The sequence below is a fragment of the Camelina sativa genome, chromosome 16 (genome assembly GCF_030686135.1).
Source record: "Camelina sativa cultivar CO46 ecotype springtype chromosome 16, ASM3068613v1".
Lineage (NCBI taxonomy): Eukaryota > Viridiplantae > Streptophyta > Magnoliopsida > Brassicales > Brassicaceae > Camelina > Camelina sativa.
The window spans coordinates 30,061,541-30,075,038 of NC_141895.1; the positions used below are offsets into that span (position 1 = coordinate 30,061,541).

Here is a 13,498-nt window from a genome sequence, read left to right on the forward strand (position 1 = left end):
TATATTTATTTCCTAATGACGATTTAAGTTTTGCCTAAATATAAGAAGATAATCAAAGTCTATTGTTTTGATTTTTTTTTTTTTGACAACAAAAAGATTAGCTCATATGAGCTAATTAGAAGGAAAACTATTTACATACAGAACATTATGCAGAGATGTACGCGTTTGGCGTGCTAAAGAATCTGCACTTATATTTGCATTTCGTGAAGCTAGATATAAGGATAAAGAAGAAAACTCTTTTCTGTCAATCTTGATATCGTCAAGATAAGTTGAGAAAGCTGGTCAGTCTAGAGGAGAAGTTGTATCTTCACCAAATCAGAACAATCTGTAAAGAACACCACATCCCGATAGTCATGTCCAATCATGCACCGCATAACCCAAAGAAAAGGTTCTACTTTTCAGCATGTAAAAGGAAAGATTTCGTCCGAAATTGGTGGCTCCCCTCATATATATAAGGATCCTTGTGCATAAAATCAATTGTAGCAAATCAATTTTATTGAACTTTTTTATCACCTCTACTTATGTTTTAAAGACTTTACTAGAGGTGATAAATTGCCGACTCAAAACGGTGGTCAAGTCAGAAGAATATATCAAAAAGCTTTACTATCATTATAATAGCAATTGTAATCTTACATATTAATAGAACAATACAAAAGGATACACACCACAAATCGTTCATAATCAGGGGAAACATTAAACGCTTGTTCATCAATCGGAACATGTTACGTATGTTCCAAAGTATACCGGCAACCATAGGTTATACATATTATAAGATGCTTTGATGAAAATAAATACAATTAAATAACGTTTTAAAAGATCGATGATCAAAGCATGGTGGATGAGATGTGATCCATGGGGAAAGGATTGCCCAAGACATTATCCATGAAGTAATGATGAGGATGTGTTGCGTCCATTACTACAAACTGCATATCCTCCGATGGTTTCCAATGCCGTTTCCTCTGGTTTATGAACCAATTGTTTATCTGTTTCTGGTCCAGACCGGTTGATTCCGCAAGCGCCAGCTTCTGTTGCTCCTGCCGATTCATATCCCCACGCCAGAAAAAAATGTGAGTCAATCATCATCTTTTAAGATCATTCAGAATATTGTATTCTTATGCTCTAAGATATAGGGTCATATTGTATTCTTACAGCCACATCAACGGTTTGCTAAACATGAACGAGAAATTAAATTCGATCTAAACCATACAAGCTAAGGTACACTACATGATATAAGGGTCGTTTTTGTTTTCCAATTTAGTTCATTCGAACACATACTGTATGAGGGTTGATCATATGTGTTTTAAAGACACACAAGCTACTATTACATAGGGAAATTGCCTCATGTACACTGCTTTCCAAAGTTATGATTTTAAAGTGTAGGCTAAGCTATGGTATAAGCGTATAGCTAGCCTTAGGAAGAAAGTGGTCATTATCTTAACTTAGACGGACATAATATTCGGACCCTAACAAAAAGTATGCAAGCAAGAATCAAGTTGTCATCAGCTGAAAGACCCGAAACAGTATACATTTACCAAATACGTGTGATTCATTCATCTTAAATAGGATAATGCAATCATATAAGTGCATTTTAATCAAACCAATATATAAGAATCAAAATGGTTATTTAACGAGTAAGAGAAGAAAGTTACCGAAGGGTAAGGCCATTTGTAGTGGCGGCTCCACCAATCAAGCAGTTGTTGGCGAGCTTCTTTAGGGAGCTTTCCTTTCTTCCTCTTCTTCATGAACTCTTGCTTAAGGCTCCCTAAGTAACCGCTGTACTTGCGCAAGAGCTGTCCTTTAAGCTCCCTATCTTCAGCTTGCGGATCCACAAATTCATTGTTCATATCCACTTCTTCCTCAGATGACCCATTATTGTTCCTATCAATCGCTGTCTCTCCATAACCTACTTCGATTAAACATGTAAAAACAAGCCAAATTCGTCAGGAAAAACTGCTTAATGGGTCCTAACATCTCGAGTAAGTTAAAAAAGATCTATGATAGTATAGACTATAGAGAAGTGAAATATGAATAGGCTAGTGATCCAAACTATTCAAAGTAACCAGTGAAGTAGGTATGAGTTTGTGTGTCTATATACAAACTCAACTACATCGTTGAAAAGAAGAGTGATATGACATTGTGTAGATATATGTATATGTAACTATACGTACAAAAAACATGTGTATGTCTATATTGAGCAATAGATCTAAGGGCGGAATAGACTCTAGATCCAGATATTCTTTTTGATGAATTAAATAGATCCAAAACAAACGGGGAAGATAGAGACAAGAACAGTGATTGTTGTTGTACCAAGCAAAAATGAATTCAATTCCAAACAGACAAATAAAAAACATTAAACAAAATGTTTTAACTCAAAGAAAACATATACATAATAGATTATACACGTAAACCTAGTAAGCTATATATAACAATCTGACACTAAACCTAGCAACAACTATCAAAGGGGCATTAACCCAAGAAAAATCAGAAAAGAGGAAAAATCTTTCTTAAAACCCACAAAGAAAAAGAAAAAACAACTTTATTTCATCTTACGTTTAATTTGACGCCATAATTCAGATGAAAAAAAAAATCAATTAAAAAGGAAAAAAAAAAAACAGAGATGTAGAGAGAGAGAGAGAGAGTAACCGGAGAAAGAGGAAGGTGAGGAGAGAGATAAGGATTTGAATTGACACTCGACACGTTGAAGGAAGACCATAGCTTCCTTGAAAGGTTTAGAGAGCTCTTGCTCATACTTAACGAGCATTTCACAATAAGCTTCCATGAATTGATCAAGCCCTGGATCTTCACCTAAACACCCTGTTGGTCCCATAGATGCTGCTGCTGACGCCGCAGACGAGCATGCCTCCTCCAGCCTCGCCACAACCTCCGGCGGTGCTCCAACCTTAACAATTGTGTAATTAGAAAATTAATAGAGATGTACACATTAATTGAACTAAGGTAAGGATCCTTGAGTAAAGATATGAACATATGTCCTGATCTTGAAGCCTTGAAACAATTTTTAGAATGATCTTTGCAAAGTAGGGTTTTTAAAAAAACTTCTTTCTTTTTTTGTTCCTAGTTTCTTGAAACTTTCTCAAAATAGGAAAAATTGTTTCCTTTGTTTTGTGTAAATTTAGTTGTATTAAGTAGCTAGTAAAAAAAGTGAGATATCTAAATCAAACTAAAACATCAAGTAAAAGGGTTATGTAAAAATAAAAGGAAAGGTAAAGTATGGTGATTAGGGTTTCTAGAATCTTCTTCTTCTTCTTTGTGTAAAAAAATATCAAATAAGGATCATTAGAGTTAAGAATAATAATTTTTAGGGTTTATTCTCTCATCACCTTCTGACAATTGACATAAGCGGCCAAGAGACGGTGGTAGTGAGGATGAGCCATGATCTTGGCCTTGACAGAGGCTGAAGAAGAGGAAGAGGAGGAAGGATTGATCCCTCCGGCAACGACGTCGTTATGATGGATCTCCATGAGAGAATAAGCAGGAACGCAAGAGGAAGGAGAAGAAGAAGAAGCGACTTTGTTCTTAGTTGCTTGGGGAGGAGGAGGTAGTGATTGAAGAAAAAGGGAACTGCTTTGTTGGTGGTGTGACTGATATGCATAACCATCATGTTCTTGTTGTTGATGTTGATGATCATGACCATGATGTTGATGTGATGTCATGATAGGCGGCATCATCATCATCAGAGGACACATCGGACCATCACTATTATCCCCGGCAAAAGCCATTGGACAAGAAGTGCTGTTGGAACCACTCTCCATCTTCTCTTTCTCTCACTAGTATTATAATTCACTTTGGCTTTGCTATATAGCTACGAGAAATAAATAAAATAATTTTTAAAGAAAAAAAGAAGAAGATGAGCATTGTAAATACAGCTAGCATTTATCATCAATATTATGAAACACAATAAGTACTATAAGTGTATTGGGAAACCCTAAAAGAGTAAATAGATATGAGTGTATAGGTGTGTATATGTATAAAGTTTTAATTTAATTATTTGAGAATGCAAAAGTGGTCTCCCGGGATTTATGCTTCAACAATCAGCTTCCTTTTTCACATTGAAAATTCTAAATAGTGATAGTTATGGGGGAGAGGGAAGCAGCAGAAGAGAGAGACCATGAAGATAAAATCTAAAGGAAACTATACTATAAAAAATAAAAATAAAAATAAAAATAAAAGATGGAGAAATTTATATTTAAAAAGTGGAAAAACAAGACATGGACAGAGATTGTGTGATCTGTGGGTTCTTAACTCTTTTGTGTTCATCTGCTGTAATATGATTTCTCATTTATGCCTTTTTGGAAATTAATATTGTAATCTATATTATTTTTTTTGGACAAACAATATTGTAATTCATATATGTTCTTCTTTTGTAATGAACCGGACCTCAGTTTATATTTACAATTTCTTGAAATGGAGAAAACCCGAATGTGCCTCAGAAAGCCCAGAGAAATTTTTTATGGGAGTATCAAATCGAATGTTGTCATTTGGTATGATTTTTTCATACCATGAATTCCCAAAAGTCTTCCTGATGGGATATACGTATTGTGGTTAAAAAGTACACTTGTATGTATGTGTATATATATATATATACTAGTATATGAAGAAATTATTAGTACTGTTGTACCAAAAAAAGCTTTCTTAGATTCTCAATAATAAACTGACAGATCTCCACATAATTTAGCATGTGTTTATAAAATATTGGATTCTCTTTAGTATATCATAATATTTATTATAATAAAGTGATTTAACATTTAATTACTGATCAAAGTTTTAGTACTATTGTAAATGTTGTTATATAGAGGTTAAGAAGAAGAAGACAAATGTCATTATGAACGACTGGATATATAATCATACCGTAAAACATGTAACTGTGTAACCAGAGTAGTTCGAATGGCCTCTATAAAATTATGGACAATTATTTATAATTACATAATTATATGAACGAAAATTCAATAAACACATTTAAGAAAAGAAATTTTTTTTCTGTCTTGCTTTTTTATAAATTTTTTTTTTTTGAAGTGACCTCTTGCCACTAACCAAATCTTTTGAGGCATTTTACAATAATATACGAGGCTATATTAGCAATCGTTAGCACTTCTTCGAACGTAGAATTGACTCAACACAGGACACGACACCTGTTATTGACATGTGACACCTGTTTATCCCTAAAATAGTATACATACTTAAGATATACTTATTCATTTTAGAACTGACAATTCACAACCTCTATCATAATGTTTTGACACCGTTTATTTCCTGCATTGCTAATTTTGCTGTCACTATGACAATTTTATTTGGAAATTGGGTATATTGACTATATACAGTTTATTCCCATACTCTCATGCCTACGTTTATAAGTAATCTATGTTAAAGCAAAGACATCAGTATAAAGCTTATTTTTCTTGCTTTTATGTTAAGGACAGTGATTCGTTGAAATCAAAAGTCTTAGAAACATATTGTAGAGGGAAATCTTCAAGGCAAAGTTTTACTTTCCCCATGAAAGAAAGAAAAAAAAAAACTCTCTCCTCAGCCACTGCCTTCACTGCCATTTCTGGCAAAGAAAAGATAACTGAGAAACTAATAGATAGAGAGAGATTACAAGGAACCCATCAAATCATATTTATATATTGCCAAACTGGATTCATTTCATTTGCTTCACTTTTTTTTTTTTAACATCTACCTTCAGTTTATTTATATTAAAACTTAATTTTCTTTGGGTGCAGAGAAAAACTTATTTTCTTTATTCATTCATAAAACTTCTAATACTTTTTTTGTCGATAATATGATTTATGTAATTTTGAATTTTGAATTTGGATGGTATTGCAGTTGTACAACCTTTTTATTACATTATTTAAATATATATCACACTTTTTATATTGTTGAAAACTTATGTCTCTATAATAATAATAGGACAAATAATCTGAAAGCAGGAACGAGAATGAAAAGACATCATTACAAAAAAGCGATTTTGGATGTATATTACTCGAAGGTGAAACTAAACAATTTTATTTTCTTTAATTTCTAGTTTCTACTGAAGATCAAACTTGTACCAAAATAATAATATTATGTGTTTAGTATTTTATATGGTTAATTATTTGTCTTGTATCCGAACTCATACATTTCTTAGGCTATTATTAATGGGAAAACATCAAAGGTGTTCTAAGCCCAAAAAAATTATAAAAATAAGAAATAGTGGTTTAGAACACTTTTTTTAGTTCTTAATGTAGAACTGATTTAAGCCCAGTTCTTATTTGACGTGGCTTCATGTGATTGGACGAGATTTTTTGGAAAAAAAGAAAATATCTCATTTATATAAGTAAGCAATTTAAATGTTAATTTATAAGTTTTTATAATTGTAATATGTTTAAAAATATTATATTAATTTATAAGTATATAATTGCTTTTATATAAGTATGCAATTTAAATGTTAATTTATAAGTTTTTATAATTGTAATATGTTTAAGAATATTATATTAATTTATATGTATACAATTGCTTTTATTTAAGTAAGCAATTTAAATGTTAATTTATAAGTTTTTATAATTGTAATATGTTTAAGAATATTATATTAATTTATAAGTATATAATTGCTTTTATATAAGTATGCAATTTAAATGTTAATTTATAAGTTTTTATAATTGTAATATGTTTAAGAATATTATATTAATTTATATGTATACAATTGCTTTTATATAAGTAAGCAATTTAAATGTTATTTTATAAGTTTTTATAATTTATAAAATGTTTAAGAATATTATATTAATTTATAAGTATACAATTGCTTTTATATAAGTAAGCAATTTAAATGTTATTTTATAAGTTTTTATAATTTGTAAAATGTTTATGAATATTATTTCAATATATCTTTATTCTAAGAACACCATAATTAGTTCTCCCATTTTTTTTTACCTATGATCTTAACAACTGATCTAACATTATTTTCACTATAAATTTAATCTAAAAACACAAAAAAAAATTCTCCTGTTAATAATGCCCTTATGAGCATTGCATTTTATATATGATTTTTTGGTGGGTTGATAATATAATATTTATAAATCAAAATAAAGCAAGATTTTAACGTGTTTCGCAGGACTAATATCCTCAAATTTGTCAAATACGAGATTATAGAACATTGACATTTTTAATTCAATGCTGTGGACGTTGCTACAACATGTGCGCCAAAACATTCAAACAATCATCTGTTGGTAAAATATATCATAAGTTTGATTAGTATCGTTAATTGTATCTACTATTTTGATTGTAATTATCAAAATAATTTTACCCTTGTCGCAAGGGATTATGAGTGAAAATATTGGATAAAATTTCAAATATATAAACAGTGAAAATGTAAGATTAGTATTTGATAAAATGTTTTGTTTTGTGAAATTTATCTTAATTGCTCTTGTTATATAATGGAGTAGATATGAATTTTCATAAAATCTTCGTACAGAACTAACTAAAGCTAAATATATTTACTCAACTGATTGTCTCAAGTTCTTCCACACACCCCTTCATATGAAACTCGATAGCTGATAGTCAAACAAAGGAGGTAACTAATGCTGCTGTAATACGTATGATTTTAGAGAATCTATCGGTTCTAGGGCAATCATTTATCACTACTACGAAAGAAAAGTTTTATAAAAACAAAAAAAAAAACAAAAGGACTTGAAACTGTTACTTGCAAGTTTTATTTAGTCCAAGTCAGAGCATATAATCTGCATTTATTAAAAAAGTTGGTTCCTTCTTTTAGATGTTGTAATATTTAATTAATAAAAATAAGATTTAAATATGTTATTATAATCTTATTCTACAGAAAAGCAAGTGGGGACAGTCCGAATGTCTTCTCTCTCTAAAACCCTAATGACCCTACTCTCTCCCTCTTAAACAGTAGGGCTAATCTCTCTCTACGCTGTTTGCTTTTATAGCGTAGTAGTATTAAATAATTAACAGAAGAAAACTATGTATTTGTTTCGGTACCTTTGCTCTTTTGTTATCCCATCGAGAATCTGATTCTAGAATCTGTATAATAATAATCAATATATATATATATATAATTAAAAGGAGGCAAGAGCAATAGTTATACTTGTAAATTATCTATTTTTTTGCTAAATGTTTGGTTTAAATCCTAGCTTTTGACAGCTCCACGTAATTTTGGAAGAAGTGAATGTTTAAGTGACCGGTGGTGTTATCACCAAAACATTAAACGCGAAATAAAGTTAATTATCTCATGGGTAATACATAAAAGAACGTGTTGCATTATGTCATGCTTACTTTTCTTGACTGGTTTGAAAAGCTATTTTATTTCCAAATCATCAAGAAGAGAAAAAGTTAGAAGATACTACTATTTTATTTGGTTTTTAATCGAAGAGATTAGTTGTGGACCAAAAACTAAACAAACTGGGTAGATATGTACGTACTACTTGCACATATTCGAAACAGACTATCATGATGAAGATGATGGCCGAAGTCTTGAGCTGCTAAATGTCTACTAAATAAATGAAATAGAACTTTCTTTTCTTTCTTTTTTGTTTTTTTTTTTACTTTTTGGAGGTTGAATTTTTCTCTTTAAGAAAATGTTGTTGAAGACAGCTAGGTTGTGTTATAATGGGGTGCTTGATGTTTAGATATGTGACAAAGAAAAAAGTTAGATTCATGTCTCGGAGATTCTATATGCTTTGATGCTTTGTAATAATTCCAAACATTATTGGAGTCTTGACCCTGTAAACTGAAGTTCTCTATTGTTGTGTGTCATGTAACAAATGTTTAGTGGTAGCTCCATTAGGTAGTCCACATATTTTAATGTGTTCCTGTTAGTTTCTTACTTTGATGAAAATGGTTGTATGAGAAAGTAATTTTTCTTTCTCCAGTGAGAAAATTATTTATAGAGAAATCATAACACCTTTCATTGTATTTCTTTGAGATTAGTCTACGGAGATTTCTTTGATATTTTTAAATTATGTTAAAATTATTTCTTTGACATGAACAATCCAGAACTGTGATTGTGGCTTGCTAAACTAGTCAAACAATTTTGTGTCACTAATCACATATTCCAAATAACCTATGTATATTTATTTCATACTCGTTCACTCATTTTAACATTATTTAACATATATTCCCACTTTTGTGCATGCCACATCAGATTAGATGCTATTGTATGATGGTTTGAGTTTAAGATATTAGGATTTTGGGGTATCTACAGTTAATATTAAACCCATTTGAATATAATGCTCAGTCCTACAAACGGGTAATTGCAATTTTCCTGTACCGAAAAGATAGAGAAAACGGACTAATCGTTCCAAAATGGACAAGGACGCGCCCAAAATCCATTTTAGAAAAAAGTTCTGTAGTATTTTTTTTGTTGTTCGTAACATCTTGTATAATTACTTTTATCATAAACAAGAAACATCATGTATCATTACTCTTCAACAATGATACTTTTTACTCCATGTCTATCTTCGGGGACGTGGTCCGTCCAACCATGATATGACACGCAGAAACAATAACGGTGAATGTTGATATCATCTTCAAGAAGATGATGTGATAATGAGGATGGCGATGGTATAGTTTATATATATATGTCCATTATGGTAACCTTCACATCATAGTAGGGCCATAGGGTTCCCCGTGAAAGATATCACCGTACCCACAAATATCAAACTCAACATAAAATGACAATATTTTTGGCGTAATATGACATTTAATTTCATTATGTCCTTATTGAACATTGGAACTATTTCTGTTTTCATTTTCAACAATACAGCAGAAACTCTATAAATTAATAAGATCGGGACCATAAAATTTTATTAATTTATAGAGGTTATAATTTATTAATTTATCAATAAATTAATAAAATATTAATTTATGAAGAGGATTTTTATCAGAAATTCAGAGTTTAGAATAAATTGTTGCTACTATTTTTCAAGGTGATGATGAAGTTGAAGAAGATATGACGATACCTTTAGAACCAGTTACACATAATGAAACAATTATCGCGTCAAGAACTCTCTACAATTTTTGGATGCGATTTGAGAAGACAACACCAGAAGTTTTTGATACATTCAAAAAGATTAGAGATGCTCTCCAACAAGAATGCAAATTCAAGAACAAACAAACAACAATATATTCATATTTCACTAAATATTCTTAGATATATATATATATATACTAGTTTATTTGATTATTAATTTATAATATTGATGAAACCATATTTTTACATAGAATTTTTAAAAAAGTTATTAATTTATTATTTTATCGAATAATGTCCAAAATTACATTAATCCCAACTTGGGACCGGAAAAATTTATTAATTTATAGAGATTATTAATTTACTGAGTATTAATTTATAGAGGTTCTACTGTATATTACTCTCTCCGTTTCTTTTTGGTAACTACTAAAAATAGTAAACTATTCTTTCGTTTGCACAAAAAAGAGATAATTTCATGAACATATTCTCTCATATTTGTTAAAATGACGAATACTTAATTATACAATGGAATGGAAGACTAGGAAATCGATTTAAAAAAGAAGAGAAAAAAAAAACCTCCAGACAATCCAAGGTTTAGGACCTTTAGGTAGTCGCAGATTTGTAGGGCTAGGGTTTTCCTTAGCACTATTAGATACACACATCCTCATGTTTACACACAAACTACAACAAAAAGCACACACACCCATACAAACTCGTTGATGCATACGTTTAGTATACATAATTATATGTGTATACATAAAATTAAAACAAAAAAATATATATAAAAGAAGAGGAGAGAATAAAGGAGAAAAGGTGAGGTTGTGAGACGTCACTGAAGAGGGAGACAAACTACAATCTCTCACTCTCTCTCTCTCCCTTGCTTTACGTCACCTCTGTCTACTATTGAAAGATTTGTTATTTTGTTTGCCTTTTCTACATTATAAAGCATACTTAGATTCCAATATTTTATAGTGAAATAATTTAGTCATGTTTTCTTACTTGAAGATTTGTTCGGTATTGATAAAATATACTTATATTCCAATATTCTTAACCAATTAAATTTTAAAACATGGTATATTTAAAATTATATATTAAATTACGAGAATAAATCATATTGGTTTATGTATTGCATTAGAATTAATCAATGACATATCAAGTTCAATATGAAAGTAGAAGTTGACAAAAGAAAAAGATATTCAAAAAAGAAAAACGACAAAAATCTGAATAACTAATATTTTAAAGGGATGAATGATGGGCTATTTTCTACGAAATTTTTGGTTTGTCTTTGTATATACAGTATGAGCACATACAGAAGAAGAAAAAAATTGTATGTTGTGTAAAAAATAGAAAAGAATAGAGAGTTTGGTAATCTGAAACCCATTAAGGCAATAAGCGAAAAGAATCAAAACTAGTCGTCAACCAAAAAGAATTGACTAATAAGTCATGTAAAACATCTGAAACTCTTAGGTTTGAGTAGGAATCAAAAGCAATTTGGTAAGATTAAAAGTGAAATACTAATTAACTAAACTATATAGTGCACAGCCACAACTCCTTAAGTTAGGATATGATAGAAACGACATAAGACAAGAGATTGATTGGTAACTACAAACGTCAAATAGATATTCTCCTTGTTCCCCTCTTATACCAAACATTCAAACAATAATGGCTTACATTTGGACCACCCAACCTTACCTTTCTTTCATTCCTATATGCTTTCAATGCTCAAATTATTTTCACTAATTCTATAGCTCTGAATCTGTTGATTGGTACTTGCTAGCTCGAAAGGACTACATGCATCTACAACTATAGAATTAAAACAAAAACACACACGCACAAAAATATAATTATCCGGTCTGTATATTCTTTAAAGCTTATATTTGTTGTAGTTGTATACCAAACCCAAATCTTCATTTTTTCTCCAAATAATATTTCAATAAATCATTATTTAGTATTTTAGATTATTGTTTGTATTTTAGATAATCTTATCAACAAACAAATCATTATTTAGTATTTCAATAAATCATTCATTATTTAGTATTTTAGATTATTCAACAAACAACATTCAGTATTTTAGAGTTTAAATACAGTAATCTCTTCTTTTTTTGGCAAACGAATACAGTAATCTCTTGAATAAGAATATCAAATGTTCAAAAAAAAAACTCTCATTCGCTTTAGGTTATTTTCCTACTATTTAATATTGTTGTCGTAGAGCAATTAGGAAAGAACCACTTGTATTTCTGAATTTTGTGTTATCCATAGCGACCAAAACTAGATATAACTCTTACATTTGAGTAGTTATTATATGCGTCTTTTATTTCTTATTTGTAAATTGTAATCCGAACAATCTGACCGGTTATTTTATTTATCCTCTATCTGAACAAAGATCATTAACACCACAAGTTTTTGACAAAATCGCAGGTAAACTATCCAACTCAGGCATAAGAAAGAATCCCTAAACCACACATAATCCAAAGTATCTAGTTTCTATAACTGTGAGGCTGCTGCATTCAACTACAAATTGGACCGTTCTGTACTTCTGTTTATAGTTGCAATTAAAGCCTAAAAGAATGCTTATCGTGCTGGGACATTCAGCTTATGCCTTCCGCTCTAAGCCCAAAATTGTATTGCAAAAACTAAATGTTTCAAAAATGTACGTAGTATATAGTATATATAATAAAAACAGCTTCAATCATTGATTAATATAAGAACATCTGTCTGGAGAAGCAACATTTGACAATTGATACTTCCTTAACGGACAAATAATCTTATTAAAAGAGCAATAACAAACCAACCAATGAGAAAATCATATATAATCGATCTTAAAAATTATTATAAAACAATACATTAAGAAATACGTGCGATTCGCTATAATACAAAACGTAAGTCAAATAAATACGTTACTATTGAGTCGCACCCACTAATCTATATATAATAGCAAACCCATTTTTGGGGTCAATTTTAATCTAATGGATGAGATTGTTTCTATTATCTCATCTAACGGTTTATAATTATTAATGATCCCAACAATTGCAAATTTTTTTTTCCAATAATCGTATTTCTTCGTCGTACCTCCATCTTTTAAAAATCGCACCTATTAATTTTTAACCTTTTTGTTTCACACCTCTATGTTTTCACACCTCTTTGTTTTTATATATATACAGATTTTTATGGACTTTGAAAATAGTTTTTTTCTTTGAGTATTATTAATGATCTCACCATTTGTTAATGATCTCAAAAGTTGCAAAGTTTCATTCCAACAATTGTGTTTCTTCGTTGCACCCTCAGCTTTCCATGTTAGCACATGTTAGTTTTCACACCCTTATGTTTTACATCTCTTTGTTTATATAAAGTTGAAATGTTTTGATTCAACAATTGTGTTTCTTCGTCATAACCCTAGCTTTCAATGGTTACACGTGTTAGTTTTTGCACCTTTTTGTTTCACACCTTTTTGTTTCACATCTCTTTGTTTTCACACTCTTTGTTTTTATATATAGATATAAATTTTTATGGACTTTTAAAAGA

At 30.2% G+C, this 13,498-nt stretch overlaps 1 protein-coding gene across 1 annotated transcript; it reads right to left on the bottom strand.

The window, feature by feature from the left end:
- Window positions 1-586: 586 nt before the first annotated feature.
- On the bottom strand, window positions 587-4,109 carry LOC104752894 (homeobox protein SHOOT MERISTEMLESS). Its single transcript, XM_010475154.3, has 4 exons — window positions 3,339-4,109; window positions 2,644-2,899; window positions 1,650-1,903; window positions 587-1,034 (listed from the first exon to the last, which is right to left on the bottom strand). Exons 1-4 carry the CDS (start codon window positions 3,768-3,770, stop codon window positions 825-827), a joined length of 1,152 nt encoding a protein of 383 aa, XP_010473456.1. The 5' UTR covers window positions 3,771-4,109; the 3' UTR covers window positions 587-824.
- Window positions 4,110-13,498: the final 9,389 nt, after the last annotated feature.

Bases quoted from the DNA above. Each gene is read 5' to 3' on its own strand.
- LOC104752894 (XM_010475154.3), bottom strand. From the start codon at position 3,770: ATGGAGAGTGGTTCCAACAGCACTTCTTGTCCAATGGCTTTTGCCGGG. The intron at 1,904-2,643 runs GTTACTCTCTCT...TAATCGAAGTAG, and splicing joins CTCACCTTCCTCTTTCTCCG to GTTATGGAGAGACAGCGATT. The intron at 1,035-1,649 runs GTAACTTTCTTC...ATGAATCGGCAG, and splicing joins ACAAATGGCCTTACCCTTCG to GAGCAACAGAAGCTGGCGCT.